Genomic DNA, 19,024 nt, shown 5'->3' on the forward strand with positions numbered 1-19,024 from the left:
ACCCAGTAACCCAAAGTAAGGTAGGGTACCTTTTCCATCGGCTTCAGAATGCATCAGTAATGCCGAGGGGATTTCCATTCCTAGCTATTAATTAATAATAACATATGACAAGTCTATTTCAACAATAGCAATTTAAAAGAAGAATATATTTTTTTTTATGGAACCCATGTCACTTGAAATAAGCCTTAATAATAGATCTATCGTAGGCTATGCTACAGCTTTTTTAAAGGCAATTTTTCCCTTTAAAAAAAAAATGTTATCAAACAATAAATAAAATAACCAATTGATAATAGAAATTAACTATAAAATCATTAGGATTATTTTTACCTACATAATGTTGTTTGTATATCAGTAGGCGGGTACTGGAGGTGCTGCTGCATATGTGATGCAGTCATATGATAATAGTATTTGGTCTAATGATTATGTCAGGGTCAAAGAGGGGCAGTAGAGAGAGTGAGAGAGAGAGCATCGCCCATGTTGAGGCAGGTTAAGGACGAACAGGTCATCAGGTAAGAATTTGAGTTAAAAGGCACTATCAGTTCAACTCCTCATCTTTGCTGACTGTAGCCCAAGTGCTATAACACAGAGGTTAAAGTTCTTGTCATATTTTCCATCATATTTTGAATGTAACTGAATTATTTTATGAATTAATACTGCAACTAAATTGTGTAACCAAGTAAGAAGTGTCTGGACTCAGATTGCCTCTACTCCTTTTAAATTAATTGGGTATAAAAATGTTTTTATTCAAGACCATGTACTAGCCAAGCGTGGTGATAGAATAATGGGGTTTGACATTTCAATTTAGTTAAAGGGGTGTAGCTGTGACTTTCTAAACTGTTAAGAGTAAGAACACAGTTTAAATTAAATAGAAAAATATTAGTATTTCAGTTGTAATTGGTGAATATTGACCAAAAGATCATGACATTTTTTAAATGTATTTTTGCGAGACTGGGTGAAGGGCCCTATGAGGCCCCGGATAAAACTCAACTACTCTTCTCCTTCGCCCCTTCTGACACCCAGGTGGCGACATGCAACTCTGCATGCCTGTCAGACATCTCAGCTCGGATATTGGCCCACCACCTCAAGCTCAACAAAACAGAGCTGCTCTTCCTCCCGGGGAAGGCCTGCCCTCTCCAAGACCTCTCCATCACGATTGACAACTCCGCGGTGTCCCCCTCCCAGAGTACAAAGACCCTCAGTGTAACCCTGGACAACACCCTGTCATTCTCTTCAAATATCAAAGCAGTGACTCGCTCCTGCAGTTCCATGCTCTAGAACATCCTTACAGTATGACCTTTCCTCAAACAGGAAGCAGCACAGGTCCTAATCCAGGCACTTGTCATCACCCATCTAGACAACTGCAACTCTCTGTTGGCTAGGCTCCCCGCTTGTGCCATCAAACCACAGAAAGTTATCCAGAATGCCGCAGCCCACCTGGTGTTCAACATTTCTAAGTTCTCCCATGTCACCCCACTCCTCTGCACACTCCACTGGCTTCCAATCGAAGCTCGCACCATCTTCAAGACCCTGGTGCTTGCCTATGGATCAGCAAGGGGAATTGGCCCTCCTTACCTTCAGGTCATGCTCAAACCCTACATCCCAACCCCGAGCACTCCGTTCCGCCACCTCTGGTCTCTTGGCCCTCCCGAGTCCCACCCCTATGGGAGGGCAGCTCCCGCTCAGCCCAGTCAAAGCTCATCTCTGTCATGGCACACCAATGATGGAACAAGCTTCTCGGTAAAGTCAGGACAGCCGTGTCCCTGCTCATGTTCCAAATACATCGGAAACCCCTACTTTGAAGAGTATCTTAAGTAACTCTCACGGGCACTTGTCTTTTCCTACTAGCACTGACTTTGCTGATAAATACTTTGTTGAAGGACAATGTACTTGATATGATTGTGATGTGTTATTGTCTCACCTAGCAATCTTAAAATTAATGCACTAATTGTTAGTTGCTCTGGATTAGAGCGTCTGCTAAATGACTCAAATAAAAAATATATATAAATAAAAGAGGTCCCAGGATGAAAACAGAACACAGTTGGCACACTCAGGGAAAGTTCCTGAGGAAACTATTAACAATTCACTTTTTTTGAACTATGTAATGCTAATCCTTAAAATAATCATAAAACATTTTTCTCATGTACTAAAAGTGATACCAAGGATAATTTTGCTATTTGATAGAGAATTTTCAGATCCCTTGAATTATAAAAAAAAATATATAAAAATAATTATTTAATGAATTTTCTTTTAGGCCTTACTGCTATTAGCCCGTACAAACGCATTGAATAACATTTACTACATGGAAAAACAGAGTCCCAAAAACAAATCTAAAGGATGTTTGTTCTGAAGTGTCTATCTGATATCTGAGAGGTATAAGAAAGATCAGGAAACATTTCTTATTTTTGTACATGTAATTAACCCCTTATTTTTGGCACTAAACAGTCTCCATATTTCCATTCATGGGGTTCTGGGGGACCTATAGATGAGTCTTGTGAGGCATGTGGTTGTCCTAGAGCAAAATAAACTGACATGTACGTGTTCGTGAGAGTTTCACCTTCCCACAGAGTCCAAACTGTTCGGACACTACAGACAGATGTTGGCAGATCAGCTGTATCAACTTCAGACAATTCCCAAGATGCTTGTGGGGGTTGTGAGAGTCTCATCTGTCCATAGAGGGGTCATAATAGTTTATAAGCCAAACCGTTTGGACGCTACAGACAAATTTGTGAGAAGACCGATTTTTCGGGATATCTCATGGTCTTTTTTTTTTACAAAAACAATAAATATATAAAGTACCAGTCAAAAGATTGGACACACCTACTCATTCAAGGGTTTTTCTTTATTTTTACTATTTTCTACACTGTAGAATAATAGTGAAGACATCAAAACTATTAAATTACACATATGGAATCATGTAGTAACCAAAAAGTGTTAAACAAATCAAAATATATTTTATATTTTAGTTTCTTCAAAGTAGCCACTGTTTGCCTTGAAAGAGCATGAGGTGTCTGTGTGTGTCCCTTTCCTCTTCCTCTCCTTCTCCTCCTCCTCTTCCTCTCCTTCTCCCTGTTATTTATAGCACACTCAATCCTAGGAAACCGTGTGTGTGTCTGTGTGTGATTAGATACACTATATATACAAAAGTATGTGGACACCCCCTCAAACTAGTGGATTCGGCTATTTCAGCCACACCCATTGCTGACAGGTGTATAAAATCGAGCACACCGCCATGCAATCTCCATAGACAAACATTGGCAGTAGAATGGCCTTACTGAAGAGCTCAGTGACATTCAACGTGGCATTGTCATAGGATGCCACCTTTCCAACAAGTCAGTTTGTCAAATGTCTACCCTGCTAGAGGTGCCCCAGTGAACTGTAAGTGCTGTTATTGTGAAGTGGAAACGTTTAGAAGCAAAAGCGGCTCAACCTCGAAGTGGTAGCCCACCCAAGCTCACAGAACGGGATCACCGAGTGCGGGTAGTGCATAAAAACCATCTGTCCTCGGTTGCAACACTTACTACAATGTTCCAAATGCCTCTGGAAGCAACATCAGCACAAGAACTGTTCATCGGGAACTTAATGAAATGGATTTCCATGGCCAAGCATCCGCACACAAGGCTAAGATCACCATCCGCAATTTCAAGCGTCGGCTGGAGTGGTGTAAAGCTCGCCAGCATTGGACTCTGGAGCAGTGGAAATGCGTTCTCTGGAGTGATGGATCACTCTTCACCATCTGGAGGAGGAGAGGTTATCAGCCTGGGGCAGGAGGAGACTGTGGGCAGAGAGACAGGTGTGGTTACTTAAACCTCAGTGTGTGGGTGGCTGGCTGAGTGGCTGGGTGGGTGTGGAATAATTAGGTTCTGTGTGTAGTAATGGAGGTATTACCTTCTGTCCCTCCCCCCTCCTCCTCACCCCCTCCACACCTCCTCCTCTCCTCCTCCTCCCCCTGTCCTCCTTTCCTCCTCTCCTCCTTCCAGACTGGGTGTGTAATATAGGCAACACGTTGCGTATGACTACCTCAAAACTAAAACAACTGTTACATCTAATCCTAATCAGATACTGCTGACATGGCACTGACGCACACATGCATACGCACAACACACAAACACACCTCTGAACCTGCAGGACTAGCAGAGCTATGATTGGCTGAGAGCTGTCTGTCAAAGAGGTCAGCAGGTCCATGTTTATGAAGCCACGCTTCATTACCTTTGATAGGTGTGTGTGTGTTCAATCTCTTCTATTCTCCCTCCCTCTATACGTCTCTCTCCTCTGCTCTCCCTCTCTCCCTGTGTTTTAAGGCCTGGTTAGGTTTCAGGGTTCTATTAACAGTTCAAAGGCAGTGTTTAACGACAAGAATTGGAACTAGCCTGCACCAACACAGCTCTAATGAGTAATAGGCTGTCATTACTGGTAATCCTGTCTCACTTCACGTCAAAATCTGTCACCTTTAAGTCTCCTTTTTTTTTGTCTCCTTTGCCCTCCCTTTCTCTCTCTCCCCATTTTCTCAGTTTTGAATTTTTGTTGGAAGAGATCAGATCAGGCAGTGTAGTGTATATGTTATATTTGTCCACCAGTTTTAATTCATGGAGGTTTTGGTTACATGGTTTCTGCAAACAACCAATGTCAGATAATAATAGCATATTCATTGTGACTTGTGTGGACCCCAACCTACTATGGATGGATGGATGGATATATGAGTGTATGTGTTATATACACCTCTTGGAGGGAACACAACACCCTGCTACATCTCAACTCCCCGTGGAGTGAAAAAGTATGTGATCGTAGTTGCGGGGAAGGACGACAGAGGCAGAGAAAATAAAGGTTCACAGGGAATTTATTTCCTTAACACAGTAATGAGGGGAAAAGGGTCTGGACGGAACCAAAGCAATGAAAGTTAAAGAGTCCCCTCTCCTACCTTACCTGCCTACCCACTTCTTACCTAATCTTAGCACCACCTGGCGCACTAACCAAAATACAGGGGGTGGTCCGCCCAGGGGCCTGTTGCACAAAAGTAGAATTAAGACATCCGGGATAAATGACTCAGCTGAGCTCAATGAAGCCAAAACATGTGCGTCCAGGCTTAATTGGTTGCACAAAGACCAAGCCAGGATGAGCAGACACGGATTCATTAAGCCAGGTGAAACCAATCCTGGATAGGTGCGCGCTCACGGCTCACTCAAATAGACCCCGCCACAGATCACAGATTAACTGATTTACCATGGCAACTAGAGCCGCGTACTTTTCCCCGTCGGAAGCACAAATCCTCATGGAGGCATACGAGGAGGTAAAAGATATAATTAAGAAGAAAGGCAACACCGCCACAGTGATAAAGCAAAGAGAAAAAGCGTGGCAAAGTATTGCAGACCGCCTGAATGCGTAAGTAGTGCACAATTACACACTCACCGCTCCGCTGAAACATCACAATTACAATTCAAATATTTAATTCACATCTCCAAAAATGCAGTTGTACTGTAATTATGAAACGGTTAAATTTTTAATTGAAATGCACTGCAGATATGAGTGAAATTGTGTAAAGTAACTCCATCACACTGTATAAAGCTATGATACATTTTTTGATATTTTTACTGAAAACAAGACAAAAATACCAAGTAATTTTTTGCAGTGTGACTCCATTAAATGTGTGTGTGTGTGTGTGTGTGTGTGTGTGTGTGTGTGTGTGTGTGTGTGTGTGTGTGTGTGTGTGTGTGTGTGTGTGTGTGTGTAGATTAAACATGAACGGGCCAAAACGGACATGGCAGCAGGTCAAAATCAAATACAAGAACATTCTGCAGAATGGTATGGTCCCTGACTAATATTTAACAAAGCACAAGCATATATTGTACCCAGAAGGTGCCTGCTCACACATTGTCTGTACTGTTTTAGCAGTGAAAAAGAATACCCACAGACAAGGCACGGGTGGTGGGTCACCAAAGGCTGACCTTACCCCAGCAGAGGACATGGCCTTGGAGCTAAATAAAGGCAGGCCCGTCTTAGAGGGGATCCCTGGGGGGAAAGAGACGAGCATAGGTTCCTCCCAAGATGCCACCCGCTTCATTCAAGGTATGTCCTTCCATCTCTACATGGGATACAACCACATTCATATTGAATCAATTTGGACTGTCTGACTTTGGTTTACCTATTGCCTTGCAGTGTCTGGCAGCACTGTGTTCCTGTTAGAGCCACCAGCACAAGCACCAGACGATGCTGATCCAGTGAGTACTCCATCAAAGGCATACTGTAGGCCTGGCATGTCTTGTCTACTAGCTTCAATATGAATCCGATTAAATGTGATAGGGTGAAGGCCCCAGTGCAGCAGCAACAGCACATGATGGAGACGATGATGAGGAGGAGACCATCTCTCTGGATTCCAGAAGGCATGAGGTATCATGTTAAGACTGTGAAAGTACTATTTACTCTACAATGGTGAGGAGTCCTCATCAAAATCAAAAAATCTAATTTATTTTACAGGACCCAGATGCTATACAGTGGGAAAACCAGCCTGGCAACATAGTGCGTATTAATAAAAGGACACCACATCCTGCCAAATTCCAGCTGCGCTAATTGTATTGTGTTCACAGAGCTCACAAGCTATCAGAAAGTTGTATGGCAACCACCTCCGGCGCCAAATAGAACTGGCAGACATAGACATTCAGTACAAGAAGAAAAAGATGGAAAATCTTGCACTGGAGTCCGAAATAAAAAAGAGGACAATTAGGAAACTGGACCTTGAAATAAAAAAACTTGAGAGGGAGGTGAGATATGCCTTCAATGTACACTGTATGCTAACTGTAACACAAATGTATTAATCATTATTTTTCTTTCCTCCCCCAGCTCCAAGAAGATGACACAGCTCAAAATAAAAATTAGGTATATTCTCGTAAAGTCAAGTGAGCCATGACATATGAGCTCTTATTGTGAGCACACAGGACGGTGGCATCTTTCTAAGGTTTTTTTTATTTTCCCAGCAATCAGTACAACCAAGTCATCGTTATAAGGCATCGCCCTCTTTTGCCCACCCCCCCAGCACCAGGTGTGGCCACTAGCCTATATGAAGGCCCAAAATTGTGTGTTCCTTTCTGCTCTGACAATGGCATGCCCATTCGTGCGAGATGTGGTGGATGAAGAAGCACTTGTGCTGAGGAGAGCCTTCAGGCGAGAAAGGGTCTTCAGGGACCGGTTGGACCCACTGGCCTTCCCTGATGACCATCTATATGAAAGATACAGGTTTTCTGCAGATGGCATCAGGTATCTATGCAGACTACTGGGTCCCAGGATTAAGCACCGCACTGCACGGAGCCATGCACTGAGTGTGGAGCAAATGGTTTGTGTGGCCTTGCGCTTTTTTGCTAGTGGAGCCTTCCTGTACTCAGTGGGGGATGCAGAACAGTTGAACAAGGCCACAATTTGCCGCACAATAAGGAGTGTGTGTCTGGCTATCAAAGCATTAGCAGATGTCTTCATCTCCTTCCCTGGCCACAGAAGACTCTGTGACATCAAAGAGGAGTTCTATAGGATTGCAGGTAAGAGGATCTACAAATTACAGGACAACTGTTAACACATAGTAGGATACTCATTACTTTGTGTGACAGGTTTCCCCAATGTCATTGGTGCAGTGGACTGCACACACATAAGGATAAAAGCCCCCTCAGGTGCCCATGAGGCCGATTTTGTGAATAGGAAATCCTTTCACAGCATTAATGTTCAGGTGAACATAACTTTTTGATATTGTCCATTGACGAACACTCTGCATTGCCAGTGATGTGCATTGATTGGTGTAATATTCCTCATCTTATGATTTCAGATGGTCTGCAATGCTGACTGTGTGATCAGCAATGTTGTGGCAAAATGGCCTGGCTCAGTCCATGACTCCAGAATCTTTCGGGCCTCTGAAATCTATCAGTGCCTATCACAAGGTAAGCCACACAACCCCTATTTATAACCATCATGGCTGTGTCAAGAATATCACTGTGTTTATGAGGTAGTAATGATGAGATTTTGTGTTGACAGGTGAATTCTCTGGTGTGTTGCTGGGAGACAGGGGGTATGGCTGCCAGCCTTTTCTCCTGACACCTTTCACAGACCCCCAGGAAGCACAGCAGGCCTACAACCATGCCCATGCCAGGACCAGGGCCAGAGTTGAAATGACCTTTGGCCTCCTGAAGGCACGCTTTCACTGCCTTCACAAATTAAGGGTCAGCCCTGTTAGGGCATGTGATATTACTGTGGCTTGTGCTGTCCTCCACAATGTGGCCTGCCTGAGGAAGGAGAGGGCCCCCAGAGTGCCACCAGCCATGGACTGGGACAATCCGGCAATCTTCCCTGATGACGACAGTGGTCGGCTGCTGAGGGACCAATATGTGTTGAATTATTTTAGTTAGTATGTGTGCTTTCAATTTTGGTTAAATATGTCCTGCGGTGGCAGAGGAATTTGGGTTTTTTTGGGTTCGTTTTTTGACTAATTTGGCCTCTTATGATGTTTGTGCGGTATACTGTGTGTAATACAAGGCTGCAGGGAGGCTACTGCATCCATTCATTTGTCTGTTCAGTTGATGTGTATGGATTTGTCCTGCATTTATTTTAGTGTGCAGACATGTTATATACAGACCTTTGAATGTGTATGTATCATTTTGTATAATATGCTTGGATTCTGTGCTTTCCATCTTGTAGAGTCACTGTGACTTCAGTTTCGAAAGGAGCTGATGGTTTACCTGCTTTGTTTTGTCCTTATTCAATAAAGGAACATAATGTTACACATTGTGTTTTTATATTCATATGGAATGTGTATTTGTTTATATGACAGAGTACTAGGGCCACACTGAAGAAAAAGGATAAAGTCATAAATTTATGAGGCTGGTTCTTTCTGCAGAAAAGCTACATATTGTTTTTACAGTTTTGATACTTATGACAATGTGATACTTAATATTCTGGCACATCAGCATGTCTTTGTTTATGAAACCATACTGAAGTACAATTTCACGAAATGCCCCACATCTGTCATTTTAACAACTGTCCTCCTTTAAAACAACTGGTTACAATATTATGACTTGTGTTTTTTTCCCCTCTGTGGCCCTAATATTCTATCATTTTATATATAGCCTTATAGTCTATGGGAAACTGTAAATTATCTAATGATAGCAACATCTAAAAATCATTTTTTATCCAAAATCATTGAAATTAATGATCACAAACGTTTAAATAATAACAGTGGGTCTAGTTATATGTGATAACAATGTATAGTGAGCAGTGAAATAACTATTGGTTTCCATTTGTGGTGACTGCTGACTGACATTAGGGATAAGATTAAATAGATCCTGGAATTTAGCCTGGTCTGGAGCAGGCTAGCTCCACAGAATAAATCTCCATGGTAATTTATACCATAACATATCCTCCTGCCCCCTATCCATCTTTAGTGCAACCGGATTACGGATCAATTGAGCCAGGATCACCAAGATATCCTGGCTTAATCCCTTATCCTAGTTTTGTGCAACAGGCCCCAGGTCTTACCTAGTGTGCATAGGCAGATTCAATACTGTGCCTGCAGGCCTCTTGCCTAAACACTCCCAAGGTGCCTTCCCCTTCCCCCCCACTGAGAACAAATGAAACAGTTTCAATAAACCAAAAACACTAAGTCTTATGGCATACACATACCTCTGCAGGAGCGGCTACAAAATACTTTCAACAACTTAAACAACCAACACAGAACATACAAAGAAGGATACAAAGGAACACTGGCTTTTCAAGCTGCAGAAGGAGTTGGTAATTGAAGATCCAGCTGTTTCCCCTGACGAGAGGGCGGGGTCAGAGCTCCAATCAGTGATGGGGCCGACCAATCAGCTGCTTGAAGAGTCCAGGATTCCATTTCCTGAAATACACACACATATACAAACCCACAACACAGAAACTGGGGAACGTAACAGCATGGATGGATGGATGGATGGATGGATGGATGGATGGATGGATGGATGGATGGGTGGGTGGGTGGAAGGAAGGAAGGAAGGGAGGGAGGGAGGGAGGGAAGGAAGGAAGGAAGGAAGGAAGGAAGGAAGGAAGGAAGGAAGGAAGGAAGGAAGGAAGGAAGGAAGGAAGGAAGGAAGGAAGGAAGGAAGGAAGGAAGGAAGGAAGGAAGGAAGGAAGGAAGGAAGGAAGGAAGGAAGGAAGGAAGGAAGGGTATATGGATGGATGGATGGATGGATGGATGGATGGATGGATGGATGGATAGATAGATAGATAGATAGATAGATAGATAGATAGATAGATAGATAGATTGATAGATTGATCGTTGGATGTGACAGTCATCAGACAGGATGTAAACGGCTCTTTAGGACAAGTCAATAATCAGAGAGGCTGTTAATAGTTTAACAGTGTATCATGTTATTACAGTGCCTTTGGAATGTAGTCAGACCCCTTGACTTTTTCAAATCAAATCAAATCAAACCTTATTTGTCACATGCGCCAAATACAACATGAAATGCTTACTTACAAGCCCTTAACCAACAGTGCAGTTCAAGAAGAAGAAAATATTTACCAAGTAGACTAAAATCAAAAGTAATAATAAAAAGTAACACAGTAAGAATAACAAGGCTACATACAGGGGGCACCCGTACTGAGTCAGTGTGTGGGGGTACAGGCTAGTTGAAGTAATCTGTACATGTAGGTGGGGGCGAAGTGACTATGCATACGTAACAAACAAACAGCGAGTAGCAGCAGTGTACAGAAGGGAGGGGGGAGGGGGGGTCAATGTAAATTGTCCGGAGGCGATTTTCTGAATTGTTAAGCAGTCTTATGGCTTGGGGGTAGAAGCTGTTGAGGAGCCTTTTGGTCCTAGGGTGTCCGGGAGGATGTTGTTGATGTGAGCCATGACCAACCTTTCAAAGCACTTCATGGCTACCGACATGAGTGCCACGGGGGGGTAATCATTTAGGCAGGTTACCTTCGCTTCCTTGGGCACAGGGACTATGGTGGTCTGCTTGAAACATGTAGGTATTACAGACTCGGTCAGGGAGAGGTTGAAAATGTCAGTGAAGACACTTGACAGTTGGTACGAGGCATGCTTTGAGTACACGTCCTGGTAATCCATCTGGCCCAGCGGCTTTGTGAATGTTGACCTGTTTAAAGGTTTTGTTCACATCGGCTACGGAGAGCGTAATTACACAGTCATCCAGAACAGCTGGTGCTCTCGTGCATGCTCCAGTGTTGCTTGCCTCGAAGCGAGCATAAAAGGCATTTAGCTCGTCTGGTAGGCTCGTGTAACTGGGCAGCTCGCGTCTGGGTTTCCATTTGTAGTCCGTAATAGTTTTCAAGCCCTGCCACATCCGTCGAGCGTCAGAGCCGGTGTAGTAGGATTCAATCTTAATCCTGTATTGACGCTTTGCTTGTTTAATGGTTCATCTGAGGGCATAGTGGGATTTCTTATAAGCGTCCGGATTAGTCTCCTCCTCCTTGAAAGCGGCAGCTCTAGCCTTTAGCTCGATGGGGATGTTGTCTGTAATCCATGGCTTATGGTTGGGATATGTACGTACAGTCACTGTGGGGACAACGTCATCGATGCACTTATTGATGAAGCCGATGACTGAGGTGGTGTATTCCTCAATGCCATTGGATGAATCCCGGAACATATTCCAGTCTGTGCTAGCAAAACAGTCCTGTAGTGTAGCATCCGTGTCATCTGACCACTTCTGTATTGAGCGAGTCACTGGTACTTCCTGCTTTAGTTTTAGCTTGTAAGCAGGAATCAGGAGGATAGAATTATGGTCAGATTTGCCAAATGGAGGGCGGGGGAGAGCTTTATATGCATCTCTGTGTGTGGAGTAAAGGTGGTCTCTTGTCTTACCAGAGTTAGCGTCTCTGTTCTGCCGGTGCATGGAAAATCCCGCTAGCTCTATGTTGTCCATATCTTCGTTCAGCCACGTCTCGGTGAAACATAAGATGTTACAGTTTTTTTATGTCCCTTTGGTAGGATAATCTTAATCCTAGGTCATCAATTTTATTTTATCAATTTCCAATGATTGCACGTTAGTAAGAAGAATGGAAGGCAATGGGAGTTTACTCGCTTGCCTCCGGATTCTCAGAAGGGTGCCCAATCTGCGGCCTCTTTTCCTGTGTCACGCAAAAGGCGGGGATCTGGGCCTGTTCCGGTGAAAGCAGGATATCTTTCTCGTTGTACTTGTTAAAGGAAAACGTTTCTTCCAATCCGGGGTGAGTAATCACTTTTCTGATGTCCAGAAGTTATTTTCTGCCATAAGAGACAGTAGCAGCAACATTATGTACACAATAAGTAAAAAAATAAGTTCCGCAAAAAAATTAAATGTGCACAATTGTTTGGGAGAATGTAAAACGTCAGCCATACACCTTAGCCAAATACATTTAAACTCAGTTTTTCACAATTCCTGACATTTAATCCTAGTAAAAATTCCCTGTCTTATGTCAGTTAGGATCACCACTTTATTTTAATAATGTGAAATGTCAAATAATAGTAGAGAATTATTTATTTCATTATTTATTTATTTATTTCATCACATTCCCAGTGGGTCAGAAGTTTGCATACACTCAATTAGTATTTGGTAGCATTGCCTTAAAATTGTTTAACTTGGGTCAAACATTTCAGGTAGCCTTCCACACGCTTCCCACAATAAGTTGGGTGAATTTTGGCCCATTCCTCCTGACAGAGCTGGTGTAACTAAGTCAGGTTTGTAGGCCTCCTTGCTCGCACACGCTTTTTCAGTTCTGCCCACAAATGTTCTATAAAATTGAGGTCAGGGCTTTGTGATGGCCACTCCAAAACCTTGACTTTGTTGTCCTTAAGCCATTTTGCCACAACTTTGGAAGTATGCTTGGGAGTAGGTTAAAACAAACAAAGAAACTCCACAGTGAAGTTCACGCATTCATTCCGAATGGTTAAGTTAAGGGTTAGGTTTTGGGATAAGGTTAAAACATTAAGTTTAGACACTCATTCTGAATGGTTAGGTTAAGGGTTACGGTTTTGGATAGGGTTAACACTGGGAACCTCGGAGCACACAACTTATGCCCATCCACCATCCACGTCCATGATGCCCTTAGAAAAACCCAAGCCTACTTGATGGTAACAGCGCCCTACATTGTTTTGAAGGCATCACCCAATATCCCTGGGACATGGACGGGCGTCCAATTTTGAAGTGAATTTTGAGCGACCTGGCTGGTGTGTGTAGTGGGTGGGTGTTCTCTGGGATTTAGAGAGTTGTAGGAGAGTTACTGGTCTGGTTTTGGGAGGCAGAGTACATAACATTGATCTCTGATGGGTCACACATCCCTTGTGTGTGTGTGTGTGTGTGTGTGTGTGTGTGTGTGTGTGTGTGTGTGTGTGTGTGTGTGTGTGTGTGTGTGTGTGTGTGTGTGTGTGTGTGTGTGTGTGTGTGTGTGTGTGTGTGTACACATTCTCCAGTGGACCTCAACAGGTGCTGACAGGGCTGTGGTAAACAGAACCAAAGTGAGAGCTGATTGGCTGTTCCTTCTGTCACTCAACTAAAGAAGAAGACAAACAACTTCCATCCCTCCATCTAGCCTAATCTCACGCTCTCTCACTCTTTCTTTTCCCCTCCCTCCCTCCCCACTCCTCTCTTATCTTCCTCTGATGTCATGGTTGGGAGACCTGAGGGAGCAGAGGCGTTTATGGGAAGGTTCATACTTATAGTCATAAAGACTAAACAAACCCTGCTGACTTACACTGATATGGGGGGTTATCAGTCCAGCCTGGCCACTAGAAATAGACTTCAATTTCAGACGTTTGGGGGAAAAACATTGAGAAAGGGAAGAGATGACCGTAGAATGGGATGAAGAGAAGAAGAGAGAAATTATGGAGGAAAGTGACATAATGCTGATTGGTCATCCATCAGGTTTCAGCCAATCAGAGCGTATCTCTCTCAGTGGTGACAGCCCCTGACCTCTAACCCTAGCATGGTGTTAAAGAGCTGACACGCTTTGCTGCTCCTGCTATATCCATACAGAGGCACGCATACACAATCACTCACCTGCACACACAATCACTCACCTGCACACACAATCACTCATGTGCACACACAATCACTCACCTGCACACACAATCACTCATGTGCACACACAATCACTCACCTGCACACACAATCACTCACAAGTTGCATGTCCTGGCAACTTGCATTCCACAGTAAGAACAGCATACCAACAGTCCGTGCCTCTACACCTGCATTGCTTGCTGTTTGGGGTTTTAGGCTGGGTTTCTGTACAGCACTTTGATTTGAACAGTCAAGCATGGTGATGGTAGTGTGATGGTTTAGGGTTGCATTGCTGCCCCAGGACCTGGACAACTTGCCTTAATAGAAGGAACCATGAATTCTGCTCTGTATCAGATAATTCTACAGGAGAATGTCAGGCCATCTGTCTGTGAGCTGAAGCTGAAGAACAGCTGGGTCATGCAGCAAGACAATGATTCAAAACACACAATCAAGTCTACATGAAAATGGTCCAAAAGCAAAAAAATTGACATTTTGGAAGGGCTTAGTCAGTCCAGACCTAATCCCAATTGAGATTATTGTGGCAAGACTTGAAACGAGCAATTAATGCTTGGAAACCCACACATGTCGCTGATTTAAAGCAGTTCTGCATGCAAGAGCGGGCCAGAATTCCTCCACAGCGATGTGAGAGACTGATCAAAAACTACAAGAAGCATTTGGTCGCAGTCATTGTAGCAAAAGGTGTAAGGGGGCAATTACTTTCTCACACAGGGGAATTAGGTGCTGCATGACTATTAATTAAATAAATAAAAGGTGTATATTTGTTTTATTTGTAAACTTAGGTTCCATTTATCTAATATTAGGTTTTGGTTGAAGATCTGATAACATTCAGTATCAAAAATATGCCAAAATAGAGAAAATCTGAAAAAGGGTAAAAACTTTTCAGTGGTGTAAAGTACTTAAGTAAAAATACTACTAAAGTCGTTTTTTGGGTATCTGTACTTTACTATTTATATTTTTGACTACTTTTACTTCACTACATTCCTAAAGAAAATAATATACTTTTTACTCCATACATTTCCCCTAACACCCAAAAGTACTCGTTACATTTTGAATGCTTAGCAGGACAGGTCTAATTCACACACTTAAAGAGAAAATCCCTGGTCATCCCTACTGCATCTGATCTGGTGGACTCACTAAACACAAATACTTTGTTTTTAAATTATGTCGGAGTGTTGGAGTGTGCCCCTGGTTATCCGTAAATTTAAAAAACAAGAAAATAATGCTTAATATAAGGAATTTGAAATGATTTATACTTTTACTTTTGATACTTAAGTATATTTGAACAATTACATGTACTTTTGATACTTAAGTATATTTAAAACCAAATACTTTTTTACTTTTACTCAAGTAGGATTTTACTGGGTGACTTTCACTTTACTTGAGTCATTTTCTAAGATATCTTTACTTTTACTCAAGTATGACAATTTGGTACTTTTTCCACCACTGATACTTTTTCATGGCACTGTATATATGGGTCTACTTCTTTAGTTAATTTGAGAGATACTGGTATCTGCCACGCATAAATGCAATTATCTGAAATTTGGTCAAACATCATATAGGCCAGTGATGAAGCAACCAAATCAAACAGCATGCACCAGATTTAAATAAACGTTTCTTTCTTTCAGAACTCTTTCCCTACACCTTTATACCGTCTCCTTCCTGATGCCTGCAGGGCAGGCGGCCTCCCTGCTACTCCTTTGTCTCTACTTCCCTCAACTTAATTGCCTTGCTGAGGCTCAACTAATTCAGTCTGAAGGAGACAAATTAGTTCCTGCAGGGGAATTTCTCAAACAATAAAATTGTCGCTAAGCAGAGATTATCTCTGTTTGCGTCCCAAATGACAGCCTATTCCATGGGACAGCCTATTCCAGGGCCATGCCCTGAACAAAAGTAGTGCACTATATAGGGAAGTGGTATTCAACTCTTACCCTATGAGGTCTGGAGCCTGCTGGTTTTCTGTTCTACCTGATACTTAATTGCACCCACCTGGTGCTAAATCAGTCCATGATTAGAAGGGGGGAAAAAATGGAAAAGCAGTGGAACTGGCTTCGAGGTCCAGAGTTGCGTTTGAGGGATATAGAGAACAGGGTGCCATTTGAGATGCAAGCTCAGGATGTTCATAGGCAACACCCACTGCAAACTAAATTAATGACCTGACATTTCTTACCATAATAATTCTATTTTGAGGAAAAAGAACAACGTCACCAATATTGCTGCCGGATGGTGAAAAGAACATTTAAAGAAAATTATGAACCACTTGCAAAGGTAGGCCTTTTTGTTTGTCAATGATCTGATCTGTTTATTAAAATGTGTAGATACCCTAGACAAATTGACATTTAATATAATATATTAGAAATATACCAGAGAGAGACTGAGAGAGATCCGTAGAATAAAAGTATTGTAAATCATTTTATGTCCTTGTTTTAGCATTATTCCTCTTCTTTGTCCTTAAGATCTGCAAAGGCTTTTTTCACCATGAGGAACTGTGACTCTCTGTGAGAACGTTTCAGCTTGGCCCTGCGGTTCTGGAACCAAATCTGTGGAGAACAGTGCATATAGAGCTCTTTAGAACTACCTTTGTGGTGTAAATAGTGTACCTTAATTTATCAACTAAAACAATGTTTTTGTATAAGACTATACAGTAATTACTCTGCTAACAACATTTTATTAACATGTTGTTACTTTATAATTCTGTAATTACTTAATTGCATAGTTGAGTTCAGATGAATAAATAACAGTCCCTATTTCACTTCTGTATTCTATTACAACGCAATAAGTAATGTGCTACTTAATAACTATTCAACATGAATTACAGTGCAACTACACATGTATAAGAACAACCTTAAGTGTTACTAGTTTATAATGCATACCTGTATTCTGTCCTCCTCCAGTTGCAGTCTCTGTGCCAACTCTTCTCTGATGTCAATACCCGGGTAGGAGTTGATGAGAAACACACTCTCCAGGACCTCAATCTGCATGGACCCCAAGAAGATATATCCATCATACAATCAAATTGTATTTTTGTTATTTTCACAAAGACATCTGTCACAAAGTGAATAACAGTAACTAACAGCCCCCCAAAAATTGAAAACATAGGCCTGACAGAATATGTCAATGAGATGTAAATCAGAAATGCTTTTTAAAGGTTGATTTATAATATCTATATCAATCAATATTTTTGTTAGTGGAATGTTTTGTCACTCACTACACATGGAACCTATATGCCATTGGGCACAGTTGTGTGTAAAATTTAGAGAAACACTCTTTTCACACCACTTCCACACAGAAGGGAGATTTTCATAATAGGTATTAGGTGAACTTACGCAGCAGGTTAGGAGAATTAACGTAGGATGTTAGGAGACTGATGTTAAGGTTAGGGAAAAGAGTTAGGGTTAAAGCGTCTGTCTACATGCTTGCCATTCGAAAATGTTCAGAATAGATCGTGCATATATTATGACGGCATTGTTGTCTTCGTCGGGGGTTTTCTCGGCTGTTCGTGTACACAACATTTTTCTCGAGGCAAGCCGAAGTTCGGAACCGAAGTCTATGCTCTTTCGTCGGTCATTGGTCAACAGTAGGGATTCTTCAATTAAGTGTTTGTCGTCATTCAATGATAGACGACTTGTTTTCATGCACATTTTTTTTCACTAGATAAATACTGCACCAAACATCTTAGTTTGATGTAAAATTGTGCGACTAAGATCTCCTCGGCAAAAACCGTCAAATAAATGACAGAGTTCTCAAATGATCTTAACTAGATTCATTCTGAGTATTTTGAGGAAGTATATACTGGCTACAGCGTCTCAAGATGGACAAACAGTACTATTGCCGCTTTTTATCGTTTTTCAAGTGGTCTTTTAAGGGAGTATGCTAGGAGCCAGCCAAACCGAAGCATGCGGGAAGCCTTTGGCGAAAATGCTCTCCTAACCTGCTACGAAAATCGCTTCGTATCAAAGTGTCATGAAAAATGTGCCTTGTGCCTAAAAGTGCATTTTTACCTGTGCACTACTGAATGCCGTCCGCGGCCTGCGCCCGATGTACCAATTCAATGTTCTCCTGTAGGACTCTGTAAAGTGTTTACAGTTGAGTTTATGTTCCTCTTCTTTTCTCTTAATCTCTGACGAAGACTTCGATGATCCTTTTACTGTAATGTGACGTCTCTGTTGGGTTGTTTCCAACTCTGAAATCCAGACAGAACCCAATATAACTCAACAGATAATGACAGCAGGTTTAGTCTACAAGGAAATCATGGCTACAATGTAAATAAATAATATTTGACCTGTCCATGGTCGATACAGCTTCAGGGACACATTGCGTAGTTCTTGCCTGTCCAAGTCCAACCCAAGGATTCTGTCTATGGTGAAAACTGGCCGTGCGTCAACCTGCCTGATCTGGCAACTAACTGTAGATATAGCCATAGTGTCAACCAACTGTCTTCTGGAAGCTGTCCGCTCAGGTTACGATTTTTAAACGATTCTGGGATTTATATACGTCACTAAATAAAACTGGAGGTTCTTAAAATTTAGCATATGAATTGGAGACCCCTATTCAGATTTTGGGGGTTGCAAATGGACCTAGGCATAAAGGTGTTATCTCTTTAGGCAAGTGATTCCGTTTCTAATTTTCTAACTTTAACGAAACACCAGTGCCATTCTTTTCATTAAAACTACCAAGGTAGAAAATCAAACCCATTCCCACTTTTAGCCTATACTGTCATTATGTGGGGCCAGTCAATTAACATCATTCCATTTCGTACATTTTTGCCATGGAAATATAAACGAATAACAATCCTCCAATACTATCAGGTTTAATCCTAATGAATGTTCCCTCTTCCTGCCGTTGTGATGCATATAGGACGGTGAATTATGTTTGGGCCAAACAAAAGCCGTCACAGCACCAGGTTGACATGTTGCTGGAAATCCGCGTGTAATCATTGTTCTTCCGCGATTCGACCTATTAAGAGCGGATTAGTGCTCGCTTTAGCGACCAGAACAACGGGA

General features: G+C 42.1%; 2 protein-coding genes across 3 annotated transcripts; one reads left to right on the plus strand and one right to left on the minus strand.

The window, feature by feature from the left end:
• The first annotated feature begins 5,004 nt into the window (after nucleotides 1–5,004).
• On the plus strand, nucleotides 5,005–8,771 carry LOC139554271 (putative nuclease HARBI1). 2 transcript variants are annotated; one of them, XM_071367044.1, is made up of 11 exons: nucleotides 5,005–5,376; nucleotides 5,726–5,796; nucleotides 5,884–6,060; nucleotides 6,151–6,212; nucleotides 6,295–6,381; nucleotides 6,469–6,510; nucleotides 6,579–6,752; nucleotides 6,832–6,867; nucleotides 6,966–7,520; nucleotides 7,802–7,913; nucleotides 8,008–8,771. In XM_071367044.1, exons 1-8 carry the CDS (start codon nucleotides 5,219–5,221, stop codon nucleotides 6,865–6,867), a joined length of 807 nt encoding a protein of 268 aa, XP_071223145.1. In that variant the 5' UTR covers nucleotides 5,005–5,218; the 3' UTR covers nucleotides 6,966–7,520; nucleotides 7,802–7,913; nucleotides 8,008–8,771. The 2 variants fall into 2 exon arrangements, with proteins under 2 accessions (XP_071223145.1, XP_071223135.1); XM_071367034.1 differs by lacking the exons at nucleotides 5,005–5,376; nucleotides 5,726–5,796; nucleotides 5,884–6,060; ... (3 more) ...; nucleotides 6,579–6,752; nucleotides 6,832–6,867 and adding an exon at nucleotides 7,590–7,705 and having other exon boundaries at nucleotides 6,876–7,520.
• A 7,525-nt stretch (nucleotides 8,772–16,296) lies between these two features.
• On the minus strand, nucleotides 16,297–18,954 carry LOC139542551 (homeobox protein ANF-1-like). The gene is made up of 4 exons (XM_071348123.1): nucleotides 18,304–18,954; nucleotides 18,023–18,204; nucleotides 16,895–16,996; nucleotides 16,297–16,561 (listed from the first exon to the last, which is right to left on the minus strand). Exons 1-4 carry the CDS (start codon nucleotides 18,440–18,442, stop codon nucleotides 16,454–16,456), a joined length of 531 nt encoding a protein of 176 aa, XP_071204224.1. The 5' UTR covers nucleotides 18,443–18,954; the 3' UTR covers nucleotides 16,297–16,453.
• Nucleotides 18,955–19,024: the final 70 nt, after the last annotated feature.

The sequence above is a fragment of the Salvelinus alpinus genome, chromosome 2, assembly GCF_045679555.1.
Source record: "Salvelinus alpinus chromosome 2, SLU_Salpinus.1, whole genome shotgun sequence".
NCBI lineage: Eukaryota > Metazoa > Chordata > Actinopteri > Salmoniformes > Salmonidae > Salvelinus > Salvelinus alpinus.

What these genes read in the sequence shown, in the direction of transcription:
- LOC139554271 (XM_071367034.1), top strand. Translation starts at nt 7,049, where the DNA reads ATGAAGGCCCAAAATTGTGTGTTCCTTTCTGCTCTGACAATGGCATGC. An exon ending in TTCACAGCATTAATGTTCAG is followed by an intron (nt 7,706 to 7,801) that starts GTGAACATAACT and finishes TTATGATTTCAG; the next exon opens with ATGGTCTGCAATGCTGACTG. An exon ending in CTATCAGTGCCTATCACAAG is followed by an intron (nt 7,914 to 8,007) that starts GTAAGCCACACA and finishes TTGTGTTGACAG; the next exon opens with GTGAATTCTCTGGTGTGTTG.
- LOC139542551 (XM_071348123.1), bottom strand. Translation starts at nt 18,442, where the DNA reads ATGGCTATATCTACAGTTAGTTGCCAGATCAGGCAGGTTGACGCACGG. An exon ending in GCTGTATCGACCATGGACAG is followed by an intron (nt 18,205 to 18,303) that starts GTCAAATATTAT and finishes TCTGGATTTCAG; the next exon opens with AGTTGGAAACAACCCAACAG. An exon ending in TGGAGGAGGACAGAATACAG is followed by an intron (nt 16,562 to 16,894) that starts GTATGCATTATA and finishes TGTTCTCCACAG; the next exon opens with ATTTGGTTCCAGAACCGCAG.